Source organism: Arachis ipaensis, chromosome B3 (genome assembly GCF_059453495.1).
Source record: "Arachis ipaensis isolate K30076 ecotype BB chromosome B3, ASM5945349v1, whole genome shotgun sequence".
Taxonomy (NCBI): domain Eukaryota; kingdom Viridiplantae; phylum Streptophyta; class Magnoliopsida; order Fabales; family Fabaceae; genus Arachis; species Arachis ipaensis.
In genome coordinates, this window is record NC_142438.1 from 7,868,797 (window position 1) to 7,891,055 (window position 22,259).

The 22,259-nt window shown below is 36.7% G+C and overlaps 4 protein-coding genes and 1 non-coding gene across 5 annotated transcripts; 3 read left to right on the forward strand and 2 right to left on the reverse strand.

Annotated features, from left to right (window-relative positions):
- The first annotated feature begins 1,975 nt into the window (after positions 1-1,975).
- On the forward strand, positions 1,976-3,629 carry LOC148569734 (uncharacterized). The gene is made up of 4 exons (XM_088507992.1): positions 1,976-2,604; positions 2,770-2,892; positions 3,229-3,370; positions 3,474-3,629. Exons 1-4 carry the CDS (start codon positions 1,976-1,978, stop codon positions 3,627-3,629), a joined length of 1,050 nt encoding a protein of 349 aa, XP_088364118.1.
- Positions 3,630-5,570: 1,941 nt separating this feature from the next.
- Positions 5,571-5,642, reverse strand: TRNAP-CGG (transfer RNA proline (anticodon CGG)). The gene has a single exon. It is a non-coding gene; the product is annotated as a tRNA-Pro (tRNA).
- Positions 5,643-5,689: 47 nt separating this feature from the next.
- LOC107628847 (RNA-binding CRS1 / YhbY (CRM) domain protein) lies at positions 5,690-7,777 on the forward strand. The gene is made up of 3 exons (XM_016331457.3): positions 5,690-6,349; positions 7,070-7,276; positions 7,381-7,777. Exons 1-3 carry the CDS (start codon positions 5,759-5,761, stop codon positions 7,453-7,455), a joined length of 873 nt encoding a protein of 290 aa, XP_016186943.1. The 5' UTR covers positions 5,690-5,758; the 3' UTR covers positions 7,456-7,777.
- Positions 7,778-8,169: 392 nt separating this feature from the next.
- On the reverse strand, positions 8,170-12,728 carry LOC107628846 (MATE efflux family protein). Its single transcript, XM_016331456.3, has 14 exons — positions 12,039-12,728; positions 11,506-11,600; positions 11,315-11,423; positions 11,099-11,154; positions 10,788-10,843; positions 10,230-10,368; positions 10,003-10,140; positions 9,850-9,918; positions 9,643-9,753; positions 9,297-9,425; positions 9,057-9,134; positions 8,897-8,968; positions 8,711-8,770; positions 8,170-8,587 (listed from the first exon to the last, which is right to left on the reverse strand). Exons 1-14 carry the CDS (start codon positions 12,448-12,450, stop codon positions 8,486-8,488), a joined length of 1,626 nt encoding a protein of 541 aa, XP_016186942.1. The 5' UTR covers positions 12,451-12,728; the 3' UTR covers positions 8,170-8,485.
- An 8,117-nt stretch (positions 12,729-20,845) lies between these two features.
- On the forward strand, positions 20,846-21,397 carry LOC148569735 (uncharacterized). Its single transcript, XM_088506611.1, has 2 exons — positions 20,846-21,016; positions 21,086-21,397. Exons 1-2 carry the CDS (start codon positions 20,846-20,848, stop codon positions 21,395-21,397), a joined length of 483 nt encoding a protein of 160 aa, XP_088362737.1.
- The last annotated feature ends 862 nt before the right edge of the window (positions 21,398-22,259 follow it).

The window sequence follows — 22,259 nt, forward strand, 5'->3', positions numbered from 1 at the left end:
ATAAAAATTGTCAATTATTCAAGACTAGGGAAATAATATTTATTACTTATAACAATAATTTAATTTAAGATTTAAGACCTCATATATATTTTAATTTGAGGGAAATAATATTTCTTACTTAAAACAATATTATCTAAGAACTCGTATATATTACCTAAATTTTTCGCTACTAAATTATCTTTGGTGGTTTAATATTGGCTTAAGCCTTAAGGTTAAGAATAATTAACTTAAATAGGTTTGTTTTTAAAAATAAATTTCCATATTAATAATATTAAGAGATCTAGATAAGAATAATTTTGATGATAAAATTCTCTTCTTTTGTTGTATTATCTAAATCAATCTTGCTCCCTTTCTCCCATTCTTTTACAGTTATCTTAAACTAGTTCATGTATAATTATAATATATAATTAAATATCTGTTGAATTTTGTAAATGAAAATATTGTTAAATTTTTATAAGTTCATATTTTCTACTATGGTGAGAGGCATTAAGAACATATGTAAAAATCACGTAATTTTATTTGTATAATAAAAATTTTAAATTTTATAAAAGTGCTTATAGAAGTATGTAGGAACTCCTGATAAATCGATTTTTATATAAATTGATTTATAATGAAATGTCGTTTTTCTACTAAATCAATTTAAGTTAAAACGATTTATATAGTAAAAATAAATTAATTTAATTTAAAACAATTTATTATGAATACATATTAAATCGGTTTAGTTAGATCGATTTTTATAAAGATAATTTTAAAATAAAAGTTAAAACATGAAAATAAAATAATATTAGCAACTAAGCAATTTAAAACAGTGATTTATCCAAAAAAAAAAACTCAATTTCGAAAGGAAAAAATAACATGATCTTGAAAAGAAGAGACAAAACGCAATTTTCTTGTCATTCAAAACTTTCACCAGCAGTCTCACTAATTAGAAGAAAATATTCATTTTGCTGTTCTGATAAAATTTTGAGACATCCCAACATAAAAAAAAATATATATTATATATACACTAAAATCAACTATTAATATAAAATATATATTAAAAATAAATTAAATTATATATATTTATACATAAATATATTAATAACTAATTTTAATAATTAATTTTAATGTTTAATTATTATTTAAAATAAAAACCCCACAACCTAATCTATTAATTTCCGCTTCTATTTTAATGAGTCAATGCCTGTTTCTTGAACAAAATCTGAAAACATTGCCTAAAAGAGCAAGGAAGTGAATGCAAGCATCCATGTCTTTATAATAGTAACAAATTTTAGAGAGATGTTATATGGTATCTTTTTGTTTATATATTTCACTTTAATATTAAAAATGATGAAAATAATAAACAAATAAAAAATAAAATACCTTTCTTTTATATTAAAAATATACAAAGTAAAAATTTTAATATTTATACAATTTTCTTAGTATAAAATTAATGATTAGAAATAATTAAATCATAATTTAATTAAATTTATTAAATTATATAATAATTTTTAATAATCAATTTCACATAAAAAAAGGTTAACGAGTGTTTATCGATACATAAATATCAAAAATATTATTTATATATTAAAATCAGTCACTAAAATTAACTATTAATATATTTATATATAAATATTTTTAATATGTATTTATATTTCAATATATATTTTATATTAGTAGTTGATTTTGGTATATAGGCACTATAACTTCACAAATATTATCTTTGATTGATTGATTTATAATTTTTAATCCCATTGAGAATTGCTATAAAAACCACACACAATACTTCCCTCAACAAAATACGAAAAGCTGAAACAACTCAAACTCTTTTCTTTCTGCTGTGATCATCTCTCTCTCTCTCTCTCTCCAAACCTCTCAGTTCTCACCGCAAAGCAAAACAAAGGAATAGAAAGCACTCTCTCTTTCCCAAACTCTCTCCAAACCTCAGTTCTAACCCCACAACACAAAGTAATAACTCCTTCACAAACACGCAAACATGGTTCCTCACGTGCCTCTTAACCCAGAAGCCCCTGCGTTTGTCCCGGCTTATCAGAACACGTGGCCTTATACCGCCATTCCTACTGCACCACCACCACCACCACTGCCGCCGACAGAACCACCGTGTCAGCAAGGGGAGTTTCTCTCTCTTCCACCCAACTTTAGCCTGTATTTACCCACAGTGCCGTTACCCCTTCCTGATGGTACGAACAACACCTTCCTTTCATCACCACCAGAACCGTTTGTGGTGGTGAATGAAGAAGTTGCTGTTACTGATTCACTGAAACAGCAGCGGCAGCTGCAGTTCAATCACCATGGATTCATGAACATCCGAGTTGGACCGAGACGATCATATCAGCAGCAGCATCAGGCGCGAGTACTGTGGAAGCCAAAGAAAGTGAAGGAGGAAAAGGAAGATAGGAAGCAACAAGAGAAGCTCTATGGCTATGGCTATGGCTATGGCTATGGAGGGAAGAAGGGGAGACAAGATTTTCGGCGCTCATCGGAATCTCATGGCTTGGATACTTCTTTCCCTAAAAAGAAGCGTGGTTCCCGCGGTGTTTCCCCAGTTCGTGAAAATGGAAATGAAACAACGGTTATGATAAAAAACATTCCTTCCAGATACACGTGCGTCTCTCTCCCTTCCTCGCGGTGCCTTATTTGGATACCCCTTCATTTTCCACTTTTCCCTTATTATATGTTTTTTATTTTAATGCACGTCAATGTTTTAATTTTAGTTCATTAATCTTCATTAGCATGTTTAGATTGAATTTAATTTTTTTTTATTTGCAGGCGAGATGATATGGTGAAGTTTTTGGAAAATCATTGCATGGTGGAGAACAGTAAAGTAGAGCAAGGATTTGAAAAGACTGATGTTTTGGCTTTTGATTTTGTTTATCTGCCGATTGATTTCAAGTATTCTACAAATCCCTACTTTACCATTAGGCTTTTGATATTTTTTTTTAAATGCTTTTATTGAAAAAAATGGAGAAATATTAAGAAATAATGATTATTACTTGTTTGTGGGGGTGTTGTGTGCATTGCTGATCCTGTTCATCTTATGATTTCTGCCATTTTACTTGTTGGAATGCATAAAATATAATCCTTTTTTCTTTTTTGAAACATACCATTTGAAAAAAAGGGGTAATATTCCAACATAAAATGAAGATATCATATCATTGTTCATTTGTTTGTGTTGTGTTGTGTTATGTGCAATGTTTGATCCTGGTAACTGTTGTTGATTGTTGTCAGGACAGGATTCAACAAGGGCTACGCATTTGTGAATTTTACAACCTCAAAAGCAGCATGGAAATTCAACATAACAGCCTCGAACGGCAAATGGGACATGTACCAATCCCAAAAGGTTCGGCAAGTTGCAAAAGCACACATTCAGGTATATATGCTCAATCGAATACTACACCTAATTAATCATCACTCAAACGTGTTTAGTTAACTTATTGATATGTGAATGTTTTGTATCATTTGATATAATGTAGGGAAAAGAGAATCTGGAGAAGCATTTCGAGAATACGAATTTTCCATGCGAGTCTAAAGAGGTTTTGCCTGTTAGTTTTAGCGTGCCTCGTGATGGAAAGAACAAGAGTGGGGAACAGAAGACTTTGGGTGTTCTGCTGAAGCCTCGATACATTTGATGAACAAGTTTGAAAAACGAAGAAGATTTTGGATTTGACAGAGTTGATTTGACTAAGCAAAAAAAGCCTAATCCTCTGTGTGATGGTTTACCCAATGCAAGTTAGTTTCATCGCAATGTGGTGGTGTTGTAGTTATAGTCACATCGCTTGTTGTAGTTTAGTTTAGTTTATGGTTTTATGTTCTACTATTTTGGTAGAACTAGCTAGTTAGTTGTTGTTGTTGTTGTAGGATTATGCTATGTTTCTCTACCATTTCCATGCATGGATGGGTTGAGCTTGCCACCTCCTTGTCAATGGGGCTAGGTGGTGGGGTCCACCCTTTTGTGGATATGGCCAAAGACCAAAGTAGTAGTATTTTGGATGCTGGGTTTGTAGCTTGTTCTAACTCTAATATAATGGTAACAATAAAAAAAAATTAAAAATATAATACTTTAGTGTTGTGTCATTTTCTCGAATATTTGATGTGCTAATTTTGGTTTGGACAGTGCCTGAAAGGGGCTGTATTTATGTAAATGCCAAGGTCAAAGGTTGCAGTGTTGTTCTGGAATAATGGCAGCTATGAGAGTATCTCAGATGCTGTAGATTGTGCATGCTTTTTTTGAAGCATTAAGAATGTAATGGTCAAACAGTTTGGGTGTTATGGGTTCTTGGAAGCAATACTAAAATGGTGAAAAACGTTGACTGGTACTGAAGGTGACTGTTTTGTTTTGTATTTTGAAGGTAGAGCTTTTTTGTCTTCAACCTTATCCAAGTCTCAAATGAATATCTTAATTTATTTTTTGGGGGCCGGGGTCGATTAAATTAAATGAACTCATTTTAAATTTTTTATTTTATTGAATGTATGGGTTTGTGGAAGCAACTTTTCTGTTCGGATTCCTGGTACTGGCAGTATCATCAAGAGATGAAGGTTCTGTGGGTCTGATGGATCAGCCATGAAAAAGGGAACTCATAAACCGTCCTCATTTGCTGACTATATGTAATTATGTACCAAGTAGTGTGGCACTTATTAGTCAACTTTTCAAACGTTGGTGCTTGGCCGGTACGGCCGCACCCCAAAACCCCAGGTTTCCAGTGGTTTTTTTTTTTTTTTTTTTTTTTTTCACGATATCATCTAATTTGGCAGGTTAAAGAATAATTTGTCACAAATTTAAACTTGATTTAAGACTGACATTTGCTTAAGCGAATGTGTAAATTGACAGATTTAAATTGGTTAAAACTAGTATTTAATTGGGTACGTTTTATTTCTTTGAACAAAAAAATTAGGGTTTATTTCGGCCTGCCGAATTTTCTTCTACTAAGGTTTCAAATGACTCACTCTATGATATGGGAAAGATATTTGATTTTCCCATTTATTCGATAATTTCTTAACATTCTATGAGAAAGTTTTATTGATGATAATTATGTCTTGGATCATGTATGAATCTTGTTATCACTATGCCTCTTCCATTGAGATGGATTGCGAAATTGAGCACAAATAAGGTAATACCTTTTGATTATTGTGGTGAGAAACATATATTTCAACCAACAATAGTCAATAATTAATAGGCTTTTACATATATGTAACGAAATCTGTACTAAAACTGATTTTATGATAAAAATAGAAATGTAATAAACTAGCCAATGAAAACAAATAATATTTCCCTTGGCAAAGTAGCATTTTAATTGGCAAAGTCTTTTTATTGAATAATTTGTTAAATGCAAGACATGTGGCTTTGGCTTGAAAACACACCAGTTTATGGCAACTGATTAACACTCTTAAAAAAGAAAACTATAAATTGTGGCTATCGTAGCAATAAATAAACTTGGAGCATATGGTCTGGTTATCAGCCTCATTTGGTACAAGTACAACCTTTCTTTATAAAATAATTGGTAGCCGAAGGTTTAAATGCTAGTTCCTCTTTTGTTCCTTTCTTCATCAGCTAAGCAACAAAGAAAAAAGAAGGGGTGTTCCGAGAATCGAACTCGGGACCTCTCGCACCCGAAGCGAGAATCATACCACTAGACCAAACACCCACCCTGATTAAGAGTATCTCATAATAACTTTATCACAAATCAATTCTGTGCTATGCCCAATCCTAAATTATATTTGAGAAACCCAGGAATCCAAACAACGAAGCAAAAATCTGAAAATGGCGTCTTCAGCAACTCACTTTCTCCATTTTCTTCGTTCACAACCACTGTCTTCATCTTCTTCATTCGTTTCGCTACTGAAACCGCTTCTTCTTTCCTCTCCCAATGTCTTATCCATGCATACTTCACCGCTTCTTCCACAAAACCTCTTCCCCTCCCTCACTCGCCACCACTTCTCTTCACCTTCCCTCTCTCTTCCTCACGCGCCTCCCCCTTTTGTGGCTCTCACGAGTTCATCACAAAACTCGGAGGAGGAAGATGACTACTACAACGACGAAGACGACGAAACGGAGCTGTACGATGAAGAATCTGACGACGACGATGATTTGGAATCGGAAAGGAGCAGTTTTGAGGAGAATACACAGATTGGTTCAGAATCGAATTCAACTTCGTCGCCATTGGAGAGGAAGAGGGAGGAGAGGTTGAAGGTGGAGGTTCCGAGTCTCAGCGTGAAGGAAAGGAAAGAACTTGCGTCTTACGCGCACAGTTTGGGGAAGAAGCTCAAGACCCAGTTGGTGGGAAAGTCCGGTGTTACCCCCAATGTTGCAACCTCTTTCATTGAGACACTTGAAGCCAATGAGCTTCTCAAGGTATCAATTTCAATTTCCCTGTTAATTGTGTTGTTATTGTTGTTGGAGGAACATGCTTGAGAGATTTTCTCGCTTCAGTATTGTTATGCTTGCCATGTGTTTGATGTATTTCCTGAGAGAGATGGAAAAGAGCGGAACTTGTTTTCTGTGTTTCCTATTCCCAATTCAACAAGATTTAGGTAATTTTCCTCTTGAATTGCTTATGAAATTGGGTGTAAGCAGTTAGTTTTCTCATGTTTTGCATTTGCGATTGGTAGTATTTTTCCTTGCTTGAAGTTGTTACTTATTATTAAACCATGGAAAACCATCAAATGAAATGCTTAAAAGGACTATGGCACGTAATGTTATTATATCATGGCATTGCATGCAAAACATGGATAAACTGTGTTGGACCCTCTTTGGTTTTCCATGTGCTGCTTAAATTGGTCGGATTATTGAGTGGTTGGGAAGTGGGAATTGAGCTACTTTGCATGCTTATTGTGATCATTTATTATTGTAGACTGCAGAGAGGGTAATATTTGTAGGGTTTATACTTAATACCATGTGTCTACTATGCTAAGATCTTATTGAGAGTGAGGTTAGTAGTTGTTATGCTGTTCAAACATTTTTGAACTTTCTTGGCTTTTAAAAGTTATAATAGTTATGGTAAAAATTATCAGTTTCTGTACAAACACTTGGATTCTAATAATTTGTAGTTGCAATTTTGAATGGCATTTGCAGATTAAAATACATAGGAGTTGCCCTGGTGAGTTGGAAGATGTGGTGAAGCAGCTGGAAGAAGCAACCGGTTCAGTGGCAGTTGGTAAAATTGGTCGAACCCTGATTATATACAGGCCTAGTCTCACCAAATTGAAGGCCGAAGAAAAAAAGAAACAAGTTCGTCAACTCTTTCTTAAAAGACAATTAAAATACAGACAATTAAACAAGGTATTAATTACTACTATATAGCACTGTACTAAATTTATTTATTTTATCGTTATCTTATCTTTCCTAATTACTAGTACTATTCGATATTGTTGTGAAAACTACAGAGTAGGGAACAAGTACCAAAATTATCACGGCGTGGTTCATCTTCATCGTGGAAAGTGAGGAGTAGTAGGTCATAATTAACACCTATTGGATTGGCTATTGTTAATGGAATTATTTTCTTGAGGTTTGTCATGTCCCGTGGCCTAAACAAACTTGAGGATTTGCAATGATGGATTCCGGTGCTCGAGATGAAGGATCATTTTCAACCAATTATGCTCTTGGTAATTAACACTTGTTAGTAAGTGCAGAAGTCAGTTGAAACGTTAGTATTTAGTAATGAATGCTTGTACTATATAATCAATGTTATGTGAGCAAAGCTACGGAGTATGTGTAGAAGTGTAGAACGGTTTGGATTGAATTCTTTATTTTTGGAATATTTGTGCTTTCTTATTTGCAAAATATCTAAGCCCTTAATCTGTTAATTTTATTATGCATCCAAGAACAATTTTTTGTCATTTTAAGTTTTTAACTAAACTCTTTTTTAGAATTTGATTAAAATTGAAATGATTTATATGTTAAAAACATATAGTTATTTTTACCTTTTTTGTGACACTACTATAAAAAAGAAAGATTTAAAGTAAGAAATAGGTGGGAAAAGTCCAACACCGCCAATTGACCCTAACCAACTGCCCTGATCAACACACGATAGCCCCGGCTGAGTGCGTTGGATGACCCTGGCTAACCACTGGCCAACCGAACCAACAGAAGCAGGCCGCCCCTACCAGCCAGCGCGATCGACCACACCAGCACACTTCCACAGAATAAATAAAAAGTAAAAATACAAAATCAAATTATTTTATCAATTTTTAAATAAATCAATTCTTGTTTTGCATTTTGCATTACAATTTAAAGAATTATAAGCTACAGTACAGACAACATGCTTCCTTCCTTACAATATGTGACACTAACAAAAAAATAATACAGCGGATAAAGAGTTTCTCTTTTTGGTAGAATAGTAGAAATCCTACAGAAGGGAATCTTGTCTGGCATTTGAGATCTCATAGAGGGTATGATTCTTCCAGTATTGGTTTCCATATCCATACTTGAACGAGACCATTGGTTAAAAGGAAAGAATATCCATGTGCTGGTAAAAATAGTATTTCTAACCTAGGTAGCCTTCAACTTTTGCAGCTCATGTTGGCTTAAATCTTCTGAGGACAGAACGCTACTGGGAGAGAGAAGGCGCAAAAGGGCAATTGAAAACCGAGCCTAATGATCATAAAAGAATTGCATGTCAGAATATTTGGAAAACAAATTATTAGTACAAACAACGTTACTCTTCAAAAAAGGTCATAGTCTGCATTTTATGCCAATTTGAGATCCAAGTCTTACCCACTGAAATCCGGCAAGGGCAAACCAACAGCCTTGCAAACCAAATCTACTGCTTAAGACCTGGCACATTGGAAGATTGTGTTTTGTTACAAATGCAGCATAATGGATCAAGCAGCTATTACTAATAATAGAAGTGATAATATCTATTCTCTAACAATCATAATAACAAAAGAGAGAAGTGGTTACTGATAGCACTAGTGCACCAAGACAAAAGCATCCACTCATTGACAAGCTTATGAATCTTAGATCCCGTCCAGCCTGATTAAGCAATGTGCAACGATGTTATAAACTTAAAAATGCAGTTTTTATATAATGGATTGAACAGAATATCCAAGCAGGAACATACCAACAATGTTCCTTCCAAGCATACAGTAGGTGGTGTCACAGATAGCGCTATGAAATACGGTATCAGCACTTTATGCATCTGCACGGTCGCAAATGCAGCAAATTACCAACTTATGCTTACATTCTAAAACTACGTCTAGTTTATAAGAGTATATGCTTTTCTGCCTATATATCCTGCCAAACAATGTAGGAAAAGGAGATTGAGAATATATCTAAGCTAAATTTTAAAAGTTAAACTAACCCCTTGGATGACCATCTGATCAGGTGTAAAAAGATAAGGGAATAACCAAGGAATAGATGTTCCAACAATCCCCAACAACAATCCAAGTATAGCTCCAATACTTACAAGAGACCTTAGAAGCAACCAGGCCTGTTGAAAGTATAAATTCAGGGAATTTCAAATATACAAAACAAAACAATATCTAGATAGAATCTGCAAAATAGATTAGTTAGGAGAATGGAGTGCCAGCTTATGAAGCAATCCTTCCCAACCAAAAGGAAAGATACAATTTCAAACTATGAGCAAAAGAGAGATTTAAAACAGGGGAGAGAGATCCTCTGAAACAGCAATTAAGAGCATCACAAACCTTTGCCAAATTCCGATTTACTCCATATATCAACCCAGGCATAAATGATTGAGCAGTTTGGGAGAGAGGTTCGCCCCAAACTGTACATGTCATGTAGATTTGAACCATAACCTGCAATAAGTGTTGAGTAATCAATTTAGTTCGCTGAAATGAGCAGATGGAAAGCAACGGAATGGAGTCACAAAATAAGAAGAGGGGTAAACAAACTTGGTGAGCGGCCATTGTATGGGTACCCATTGAAGTAGCATTATATATAAGCAGCGAGTAGAAAGCCACCTAAGATCAGAACTTTCAGTTAGTTTTGAAGTCTCAGAATACAGCAAAGAGAGAACCACAAATATAACAAATACAGAATGCAACCTTTGACATCAGTGTTAAAAATACAGGAGCAGCAAGACCAAGTATATTCAGAAATTCTTTCCCTGAAGGAATGGATAAAGCAAGTGCATCGAATCCTTTCTTGTTTAGATTTTGAATCATCATATATGCAGAAAATACCTAGAACCAGAAACAGATAAAAAGGAAGTGAATACAGAGTTGAGTACACTATAAAAAATTAATGTATATCGAGAGTTTGTCGGGCACACTTGAGATATCATTGCAGCCCATGCAGCCCCTGCAATACCATATCCTAAGATGCGGCACAGAACTACAAGACCAATTCCATTTATAACGGTGGCAGCTGCCAAAGACTTCAAAGGTCCCCAGGAATCCTTCATGCCAAGACTGCAACAGAAAATTGTGAATATGAAGATAGGAAATTAAATTTACAAGAAGGTGTTTATCATAATATCATACAAGCAAAGGTGAACCCAATATTAGCATATTACATTTACTTGGGATAAGAGAAACTTCAAAAAAGATTGCTCAAACAACTTAAAGAAAATTTATGCAAAAACATGAGATCTGAATTCAAGTTCCATTTAAAATATACAAAACATACAAATACCACCAACAAACAGTTAGAGCCTTGATATCAGAGAAATGTCAAAGCAATAAGTTTTAGGATTGGCCGATAGTTTCCACAGTGAACATGAAATGACGCGAAATATGATGTCATGACTCGAGCAGTATGACAGATTTGATAAAAAAATTTACAACCACTCATTTCAGAATCACACAAGAAATATATAGCATATTTGCACCTTGCACTCTGAGCAACCCATCCAGAAAGTAAAGCAGGCCATGCCAAGCTTCGAATCTAACACCAAAAGATACTCGGTGAAACTACATAAAACAGATAATGATATCTTTGCTTGATCATTATCAAAAACAAATAAATGATTAAGAAAGGAGACAGGTATCTTATTTGCAACCTTGAATATCTTTCTTAAAGAAAACGTCAGTACTGAACAATTTACTTCCCTCCACAAAATCTTTGATGATTTAGTGTGTTTATAGACATGAATCGTGATCTTCATCTAAATTGAAGGATATGTAATCAGAGGAAACAAACCTGAACATAAGTATTAGCAGCAGGTACTACATGTGCATTCTTTGGTCCAGTAAAAGCTGGAGAAAGTAGAAAAAAAGAGAAGAAAGAAAGGCATAAACAGAAAAATATCAGTCATGGAATTTGATATGCTAAATTTCCTCCATAAATGCATTATAGCTATACAAAATGCATTATTGGAGGAGCAGAAAATGGTTTGAATCATTTCATAATTAATACCGGTGAGTATTGCTGCACCAAACACCTTTGTGAACAAAAGCATCGAGATGCCGCAGGCTAAGCCAACAAAAAGTAAGACAGATATGTGATGCTGAACTTCTTCTCTATCCTACACAAACACATGCACTCAACAAAAGCAGCATACATATTCACTAATGTTTTATAGCAGAAGGGAAAAAGGGAAGCCTAACCTGGTTAGCAAGGGCAGTTGCAACCATATTGGAGGTAGCAATAGAGAGGAACATGAACATGTAGCTCATGTAATCACACACAACCGTGGCAGGACCTGCTCATGGGAAAATAAAACAATCTAATTCCACATTTGCCAATTGCCATTACTAAATGCGAATGACTTAAATGCACCAAATTTAACTTGTGCATGATACAGTACACTGGGGTAATCTATCAGTGTGTGTACAATGAATTAGACTGAAATCTACATAACTATATTACCAATGGTGCATAGCATTGTTTTATATAGGACAATGCTGGTGTATCATCTACCAAGATAATCTAAATGGTATAAATTTAAACACAATTTTACATCAATAATTAAATCTACACTATTGGATTATTTTGGTGCATAAAGCAAACAGATATTCATTCACTAGAGTCTACAAAACTAACAGAAAACACAATTACTCTTTACTCATACAAGGTGCCTCATAAACAATCAATTTCCTTCAAATGATAATCAAAATTAAGCAGTGGAAATTTCCAATACCTAAGGCAGCAAGCTCAATTGAGCTACCGTGACCAATAACAGCAGTATCCATGAGGCTCATGATGGGCCCACACAACCAAAGTCCAGTAGCAGGCCCAGTAAACATCACAATCTCCTTCACCTGGCTCCATATACCCTGATCTGCAAGCTCCTTCTTCTCACCCTCTTCTTCCACCGCCACCACCATTCCATCGTTATCTTCGGAACTACCACTGAGCTCTTGTCCCTGAGCCACACGAGCCGGTCGGAACCCAAAGCGACGTCGTATTGACGCCGCATGGAACGATTTCGAAGGAAGAGCAGCGTTGTAGTTGCGAGCTGAGAGTGATGAAGGAAGTGAAATTAGGTTGGGGTTTCTGAGGGAAGGGGTGCGAATAGTACGAGGCAGAGGCAATGAAAGTTTCAGTGCCATTTTTCTCTTCTTTTGGTTGTTTTTTTTTTTATTTTCTTTTATTTATTTATTTATTTTGGGTTGTGTTGTATTGAAGTGCTAGTAGAAAGGGAAGGGGGAGTGAGGGTTCAAATAAAATTGGACAGGAAAACGAAGAAAAAGGGAGTGGCTGGTAATGGTGACAGGACAGAGCCGAGTGAGTGAATGTGGATTGATATTGGCCGTTTAATAAAAGAACACGAGAATTTAAGAGGGAATTAGTTCGTTTTTTTGGCGCCTTTTTGTAACTTGCTATTTTTCTGTCCCACTATAATTCAATGATGTGTTGCCTTGTCGTCTCGGCATCTTCCTCAACTTGAGTTTTTCTTTCTGGCGAAGTTGACCTTTCAGTGGCAGTGGCTCAATTCATCTCTTTGTTTTCAGTTTTTTTTTGGCACAATTTTTTCGGGTTTTTTTATGCTACCACCATCAGTCAACTTTAACTGGGCTTCTTAGCCTAATAATCTGATCTGATGAGGCAAGCCTGCCCAATATCAATGGGTTTTGAATTTTTAAGACTTTTGTGGATAAAAAAAAATGTGTTAGGATACGAGAGCCTGGGCCAGAAATATGGTTCAAATTAATTTCGTAGAGCTGAAAGCCTGAAACACACAAGGATATGAGAGCCTGTCTGGGCCGCTATTTGCGAGAAAAATGTCATTACCAAGGTATGTAACTTTGATGAAGGAGAGAAGAAAATTATTCGTGGGCTAAGATAAAGTATGAAAAGCTGTGTGATTACTGCTATAATTGTGGAATAATTGGCCATGATAGAAGAGTATGCAAAATGGAAATGGCTATGACAGTTGAAAATCCAGAACTACCAAGATATGGTCCAAATCTTTCAGTTGCGAGATTAAAATCGATTGCTGCTTTAGCTGCAAGGTTCGGCATTCAATTACAGAAGCAAAGAAACAGTGATGGGGAGAACCAGATTTGGGAGGCGCGTGAAGAAAGCCTATGGAATGGAGAGTCCAAGCAAAAGGAGCCAAGAGATGAGATAGGGTCAAATCAGCAGCATGGTATGTTTGCAGAAGCTAGTATGATTAGTGACAACCAAGAGAGGATAGAGGATACAGATAAAAGACAGAGATTGAGACACGTGGAAGAAAACATTGCAGTTGGGAAAAATAAAGGGCTAGATGAAGAGAATGTGACTGGAGAGGGTGATATGACTTATTGGAAAAGTAAGAACAGACAGCGTAGAGACAGAAGAATGGAAGTAGAAGGAGGATATGAAGCAGAAGAGGCTGATGTTATGAGTTGTCAGAACTCCTTTCAAGAAAGATCTAGAGAGGATGAAAGGAAGAGAAGAGCTAATGAATATATTGGGCCTAACCAATTGGGCCTAAGTGGGAAGCACAAGTCTCAAATGAAACAAATTGAGCCAGACATAGAAATATTAAAAGGGAAGAAGGCCTTAGAGATGGAGGTTATGAAAGTGGGCTGGGCAAATGATAATAAAAATTCCAATATAATGGGTCAAAGCCTTTCACTAAACAGATCAGCAGAAAAGAATAGTGGTCCTAAAAGCATAGGAAAAAAGGGAAAGAAGACACAAGTGCATGGAACTGAAACAGAGAAGTATTATTTTGTGGAACTTCCGAGTGATGGTGACGATGATGATAAGACACGAACCAGCAAGGAGGAGAAGGTACCAGAGGCATTGGAGATAGAGCTGGTGCAACCAAAAGTTGAAGATCAAGAGAAAGTGGGAAGAGATTAGGCAGCAAGACATAACAAGAGCAGCGACAAGTATTGATGAGCAAGAGAGCGAAGAAGAGACAAGTAAGAGAACCAGAAGGGAACTAGTCAAATGAGGTGAAAATGATGGCATAATGGGTTAACATGAAGATGTTACTGGTGAATATGGACACAAGGCTGAGGAGGCGGGCCTAAACATGCCCCACCCTCAGCCATGAGTGTCATTAGTTGGAACTGTCGTGGGATGGCGGCTCCCGCAACAGTATCTGAATTGTTTAATCTGTGTAGATAGATAAAGCACGCCATGATTTTTTTTATGGAAACTAGAGCTAAACAAGAATATATCAATAGAGTTAGGAGAAAGTTACATTTTGATAAATCCTTTTGTGTAGAACCACAGGGGATGTCCGGTGGTCTATGTCTTTTCTGGAATAATGAAATTAATGTTGAAGTTTACTCGTGGACCAATAATCTTATTAACGTATATGTGAGGGACAAAAAAGGGAATAAATGGATCAGCCACTTTGTTTATGAAAACCCAATATATTCACAAAGAAAGAAGCTGTGGAGAGAATTGACAGCTAATACGGAGGATCCGCTGACTCCGCAAATGTTCATAGGAGACTTTAATGATATCTTAAGCCAATAAGAGAAGATTGAGATGCATCCAAAACCAGTTAGTCAAATGATAGAATTCAGAAATTTTGTGGACTGCAACGGCCTAATGGACTTGGAGTTGCAAGGGAAAAAGTTTACGTGGTTCAGTAATCCAAGAAGTGGGTTCATCACGAGGGACAGGATTGATAGAGCTCTAGCAAATTGGGAATGGCGAAAATTGTTCCAACATGCCAAATTGGAGTCCTTGCCTGCAGTAAGCTCGGACCATTGTCCTATTGTCTTAACACCGGAACCAAAGGAAAAATGCAAATTTTTTTTTCAAATTTGAAGCTTTTTGGGAGGATCACAAGGAATGCGAGGAGATCGTTAGAAAAGGGTGGAATAGGAGAACAAAGAGGGTCAGCGGATGGGGTAGCTTAATTGATAAGATGAATAACTGCAAAAAAGAATTACAGAGTTGGAGTAAAAAAACATTTACTAGAGCGGATAAAGAGATAGCTAGGCTACATAAGGAACTTCAGCATCTTCAAACAGCGAATTTTTCAGTAAATCAACAAGAAAGGATAGTGCAAATTAAGGAAAGAATTAAACAGTTATGGAAACAAGAGGAGATGTATTGGGGGGCAAAGGTCAATATTAAAATGGATACGATTTGGGGACAAAAACACAACATTTTTTCATGCAACAACAATCCAAAGAAGGGATAGGAACGGGATTGAAAAGCTTAAGAACTCACAAGGAGAGTGGGTCTGTGGAAGCATGGAGGTGATGAAGCTCATTGAAGACTATTATACTGATCTATTCAGGGCCTCACAAAGCAAAAATCTGGAACAGTGTGTACAAAAAATTTCAAAGAAAGTGACTCAAGAGATGAACGAGGGGTTAACAAAGCAAGTAACAGAAGAGGAAGTTAAGGAAGCAGTTTTTAGCATGGGAGGTTTAAAGGCGCCAGGTCCGGACGGGCTCAACGGTTTGTTTTATCAGATGCACTGGAATGACATAAAAAATGAGGTATGTGATGTGGTTAGAGAGTTCTTTACAAATAAATCTTTACCTGATGAAATTAGTGAAACAACGGTAGTCCTTGTTCCTAAGCCTGAATCACCTTAGACCTATCAGTTGTTGTAACTTCATCTATAAGATTATTTCAAAGATTCTAGTAATGAGGCTGAGGAAGATTTTAGATAAAGTGGTGTCCTCGACTCAGAGTGCCTTTGTAGGAGAGAGGTTAATTCAGGATAATATAGTGATAGATCAAGAAGCACTACATAGTCTTAGAAGGAAAGGTAGGAGGGGATCAGAAAACTTAGCTATCAAGTTGGACATGAATAAAGCATATGATAGAGTGGAATGGAATTTCTTAGAAAAAGTGTTAAGGGCTTTCGGGTTCACTGAGAATTGGGTACAACTAGTCATGAAGTGTGTCAGAAGTGCGAGCTACAGGTTCAAAGTGAATGGGGAGTTGTCACAGAAGGTGATATCCCAAAGAGGTCTGAGGCAGGGGGATCCTTTATCTCCTTATTTGTTTATAATAGCAGCCGAGGTTTTCACGGTTCTTATGAATGAGACTCAAACAAATGGGGTTATATTTGGTTTCAAAGTCACACCCAATGCTCCTACCATCACTCACCTCCTATTTGCAGATGACTGTATTATTTTAGCTGAGGCAAAGGAAGAGGAGATATACCAGATCATTTTGATTCTAAATGAATACACTGAAGCATCAGGTCAACATATTAATTTAGAAAAATAAGGAATAATTTTTGGAGAGCAGGTGTCGATACAAGTAAGAGTGAATATTGAAGAAATACTTGGTATAGCTGCGTGGGATAATCCGGGAAAGTATCTTGGCTTACCAGCACAATGGGGAAGATCCAAGAATAAAGCATTGGCATGGATAGAGGAACGAGTGATGAGTAAGTTGGAAGGATGGAAAGAGAAGCTATTAAATCAAGCAGGGAAGGAGGTATTGATTAAAGCAGTAGTTCAAGAAATTCCAACATACGCGATGAATGTGGTTAAATTTCCTAAGAACTTTTGTCAGAGGTTAAGCGCCAAAGTGGCAAAGTTTTGGTGGGCGGCACCTGGCAAAGAACGCAGAATACATTGGAAGAGTTGGGATAAGATAACTATGAGTAAAAAAGATGGAGGTTTGGGTTTCAAAGATTTCCATGTTCAGAATTTAGCTCACTTGGCCAAGCAAGCATGGAGGATTGTAGAGAATCCAGAGTCTCTGTGGGTTAAATTTGTGAAAGCAATATATACTTCCCAAATTGCTCTTTTTGGGAGGCCCGAAGGAATGCAAAAGCATCCTGGATGTGGAGTAGTATTCTAGAGGGGAGGGACTTTATGAGGAAGAACGGTAGATGGAATATTGGGAATGGAAGGAAAGTAAAGGTGTGGGAAGATAATTGGATTATAGGTTCCAAGAAAATTCAGAATGAACAACATAGGAAGGTGCAACTTGTTAGTGAACTGATTGATCCAGGGGAGGGGTGGAATTCTAGGAAGATCAATTCTATCTTCAGTTCAGAGTTAAAAGATAAGATTATTAAAACTCCTATTAGCTTATTAGATAGGGAGGATTGGTTGGTGTGGCCATATACTTTGGATGGATCCTACTCTATTAAGTCAGGCTATTACGTGGCAAAGAAGGAACAAATGGAATTGAAGGGGGGGAGAAGCGTCCACAAGCAGTGACCTAAAGGAGTTATGGGCAGAAATTTGGAAGATTAAAATTCCTCAAAAAATAAAGACATTTGTGTAGAAAGCTGCACATAATATCATTCCAGTGAATGAGAACCTGTTCAAGAGGAGAATCACTAAGAGCCCTATGTGTCAAATATGTAACTTAGAAATTGAAAGAACAGAGCATACTATTCTGTTGTGTCCCTGGACGAGGGCTGCCTGGTTCGATGCCCAGTGCCAGAAATGCCCAACTATAGATACAGTTTCATCATATGGAAAGTGGGTTTTGGAATGTATAAAGAAAATCAAACGAAGCGTAAAAACATGGCAAGATGTTTTGATTAGCAGGATAGCCTATCTTAGCTGGGAAATATGGAAGACTAGAAATCAAGCAGTGTTTCAGAAAATAGGGGTTAATCCAGCCAGCACAATTCACAAAGCAAAAATGGCAGAGATACATTTCATAGAAGCAACACAGGATAAGCAGACAGAAAATCAATAACTAGTAAAAAGAAGAGATAGAACCATTACCTAGAGACCTCCCCCAGAGCCTTGGGTAAAGGCAAATGTTGATGCATCCTTTAAAGCAACAACTGGGACAGGAGCCACTGCAGTGACGATCAGAGATAGCACAAGAAATCTTGTATTTGGGGCAACAACAAAAATTATGGCGTGTTCTAGTCTAGCAGCAGAAGCTTTAGCAATCAGGCATGTCATTATTCTATAAAAAAATATGGAGATAAAGAAGGTGTTAATAGAATCAGATAATTTAATGCTAGTGCAGACGTTAAAATAAAAAAGTAGAATAGGTGAAATTGATCCCATTTTATTAGATATTTTTGAACTCACAAGAGGAAAAACTGAATTTGGTTTCACATGGACTCCAAGAGAAGGAAATCGGCTAGCTCACAAGGTTGCAGCATTGGAGGCTATGGGAGCACTGGAGAGATCGTGGATCATTAGACTGCCTTCAGAGATAATTGTACAAATACGCAAAGATGCACCCTGCAAGTTGAAATAGCATAATCGTAATGGAGGAGCATCCACGAATAGAAGTGTAGTGATGGCAGGAGAAGAAAGAAAATAGCAAAGCGCGGGATCGGAATATCGATACAGTAGTTTATAAGGTGTGGGTATCAAAATAACTTCCGATGGAAGGCGACGATAGCTTTTGGCAAGCTCACGCTGCAAGAGGCTCTGGCGACGTCTTGTAGAAGTCCTGCGTGGTGTTGTCATTAGGAGTGGTTCTTTATTGTGGAGCCGGATAACCCATTAACCACTATTACCTAACGGCTGTGGCGGTTACCTGGATCAGAGATGAAACGTGAACGAGTTGGCTATTTTGAATTTAGAATGTGCTACGAAATTTGATTCATCAAAAAGATTAAAGGAGAAAAGTGGAAGTTGGTTTTAGAGAGGAGAAACCAGATTGGGTTCAGGTTTTGGGTGGGTTATCTTGTTGGGCTCATAGTCCATGACCAAAAAAAAAAAAAGATAACCATAGAGAGAGTTAAAAGGAAGCTTAAGAGATGGAAAACAAGATACTTATCTATGGCGGGGAGAATCACATTAGTTCAATCAGTCATAAGCTCTTGTCTTAACTTTAATATGGCACACACCAAGATTTCAATTGGAGTTTGCAAGAAAATAGAAAAACTCCAAAGAAGCTTTATTTAGGGAGAAGAGAATAATAATAGAAAATTGCATGTTATTAGCAGGAAGAAAATGTGCAAGCCGAAAGTTTAAGGAGGACTAGGGATTCGAAAGCTCAGTTTGATGAATAGAGCATTCCTCATGAAAACTCTATGGAGAATCTTGACAGAGGAAGAATCGTTGTGGGTCAATTTAATTTATGCTAAATATGGCAGGGGTCAGAACTTTTTCAAGAACATCATAACTCACCCTTCAAACTCTCCTCTCCAAAAACAATTAGCTGAATCATGGGAGAGTATGAAAACTAATATAGGTTATGACATTGGTAACAGACGAAAAGCGAGGTTTAGAATGATTTTTTGGGTAAAGGGTGAAGACATACTCAAGATGAAGATAACTACTGAACTCACAGACAATATAGTGGAAGCCAAAATTCGTGATTTCGCCCTTCCAAACGGAGAGTGGAACACAAATATTCTGAGATAATTTCTCCCCAATGACTCTATTAACAAAATAAGAGTATTATTGCCTCCTAATGATTATATGGATGAAGACAAAAGTTTTTGGAGAGGAACATGTGACGGAAACTTTGCTGTGGCAAGCGCCTACTTTATGCTTGATAATGATCAGAGAGGTGGAGGAAATGGCTTGAAAAATTATATGGAATTGGAAAGGTCCACAGCAAATTAAATGTTTTATGTGGATGGTCCTACATAAGAGATTATTAACTGCTAGTTGGAGAGCTTAGCTTTTTGGCAGTTGCCCAAATTGCCACCTCTGCAATGGACACCAAGAAACTCTCATCCACGTTTTAAAGGATTGTCCTGCTACATCAAGTATGTGGACAGATATAGTGAATCCAACATATATATATATATATATATATATATATATATATATATATATATATATATATATATATATATATATTTAAGTCCCTTTGATCTATGGATTAGATAGAGCCTTGCATCGAAAGTTAGCAACCCAAAACATAAAACATGGATATCTTTTTTCATAGTTGTTTGGTGGCAATTGTGGAATTGAAGGTATTACCTGATATAACATATATACTGCTGTTTGTTGTATTTATAATGAGTTAGCTTTAGTTAGTTCTCTCCTGTTTTGCTAGTGCAGGTTAGTATAGTATATATACATTTGCTAGTTGCTGTAAGAGTTACGAAAAACATTTCTTTGAGAGAAGTCATAATGAAAGTGAACACTTTTGGCTCTGAATTTGAACTTCCTTATCTCTTCCCTCACACACCTTCAACATGGTGCGGTGAGCGTGGAAGCCATGGTTGAAGAGGGAACAACTTGGTTTCTGATCTGTGACTAGAAAATTGATAATGAATCTATTCCCTTCTAATCTCTTGTTTCGATTTCTCCATTCAATTGTTCTTTCACTTCTCACTTCGACATCGTCTTTGACCTAATTTCTCGATTCACCACAATCGTTCGTATCCTCACATTAATAATTTTTTTTCTAATTTCTCTGACCTAATTTCTCTCCTCTCAATTCAATTTCTCAGATTTATCTCTTCTTCTTCTAAATTTCTTTTCTTCTCTTCTCTTGGACTCTCACGACAGTGTTTGATGAGAGTGTGTTTATCTCTTCGTATGTTCATCAAAGAGTGAGGTAACAACTCCGATCAACGAGATCAAGAGAAGAAGGTCTGAATTCTCATCGCCAAAATTCATTGAATTTGTGCCAGAAATGGCGGATTCAAGTTTGGGAGGCTCGACAGGTGGTTCAAGAACCATGGATATGCATCAGATAGCATCATTTTTGAGTCAGATATCAGCGATTCAAGCGCACATCGCAAAAACCAGTAATCCAGTTCAAGATCCAACAAATGCCTATTTTCTTCACCCATCAGAAACCCAGGTATCTCCATAACTACTGTTGTTCTTACTGATCAGAATTATAGTACATGGAGTAGAGAAATGTGGATAGCACTTAAATCAAAGAACAAAACAAAATTCGTTGATGGAAGCATCACAAAAACCAGAGAGCACAGATCCATTGTTTGAAATATGGGAAAGGTGTAACACTTATGTAATTGGCTGGATAAATCTTTCACTTAGTCCAGATATTCGTCAAAGTGTAACATGGAACAATCTTGCTAGTGATTTGTGGCTTGATCTGAAACAACGCTATTATCAAGGGGATAGGTACCGTGTTGGTGAATTATATGAAGAACTATACACATTAAGACAAGGCGAATTGGATGTGACATCCTACTACACGAGACTCAAAACAATTTGAGAAGAAATTGACAATTTTCGGCAAATACCATCATGTGAATGTGGCATCACGTGTCAATGTGATCTAGGAGTAATTAGAAGTCAAAGGGAGGAAGACAAAATTGTGAAGTTTTTGAGAGGATTGAATGAGCAATATTCTAATGTGCGGTCTCAGATCATGCTCTTGGACAAGTTGCCGAGTCTGAATGTGGTGCTCTCCAAGCTTACTCAACAAGAGAGACAGTTCCTCAACCTTGAAACTACTTCAGACATTCAAATTTTGGCGGTACCTACCAATTCTTTGAACACTGTTATGCCTTCTCAAGGCAGAGGGAGAGGAAGAAGTAGGGGAGGCAGGTTTCAAGCTGGGGGGAAGGGCAGAGGAGGCAGAACAATGATGCAGTATTCGTTTTGTGACAAAACTGGACACACAGTAGATACGTGTTACAAGAAACACGGACTTCCTCCTCATCTAAGGCAAAGAAACACGAACTCTGCCCCAGCAATGATGAATTGCTTTAACACAGGTGAAGAAACCGAGGAGAGCAATGATGATCTCGGTTTCAATCACCCCCAGTTGGAAGAGAAGAAGACTACAGGGAGCGATTTCACTCCAGAACAAAAGGAAGCTTTGCTGGCCTTACTCAATAAGCAAGAAGTGCAACATATTCATAGCATGAACCACATTTTAACTCAACCTCAGCCACCCCCTCATGGTAAGGTGACACATATTCTGCATTTTAAATCTCACATAAAGGCTCTTAATGTTTGCATACAAAAGTATAAACCTTGGGTAATAGACACTGGTGCCACTGACCATGTGTCATATTGCCTCAGGAATTTTTCTGAAACATTTGAAATTGGTCCGATCATTGTCAAACTCC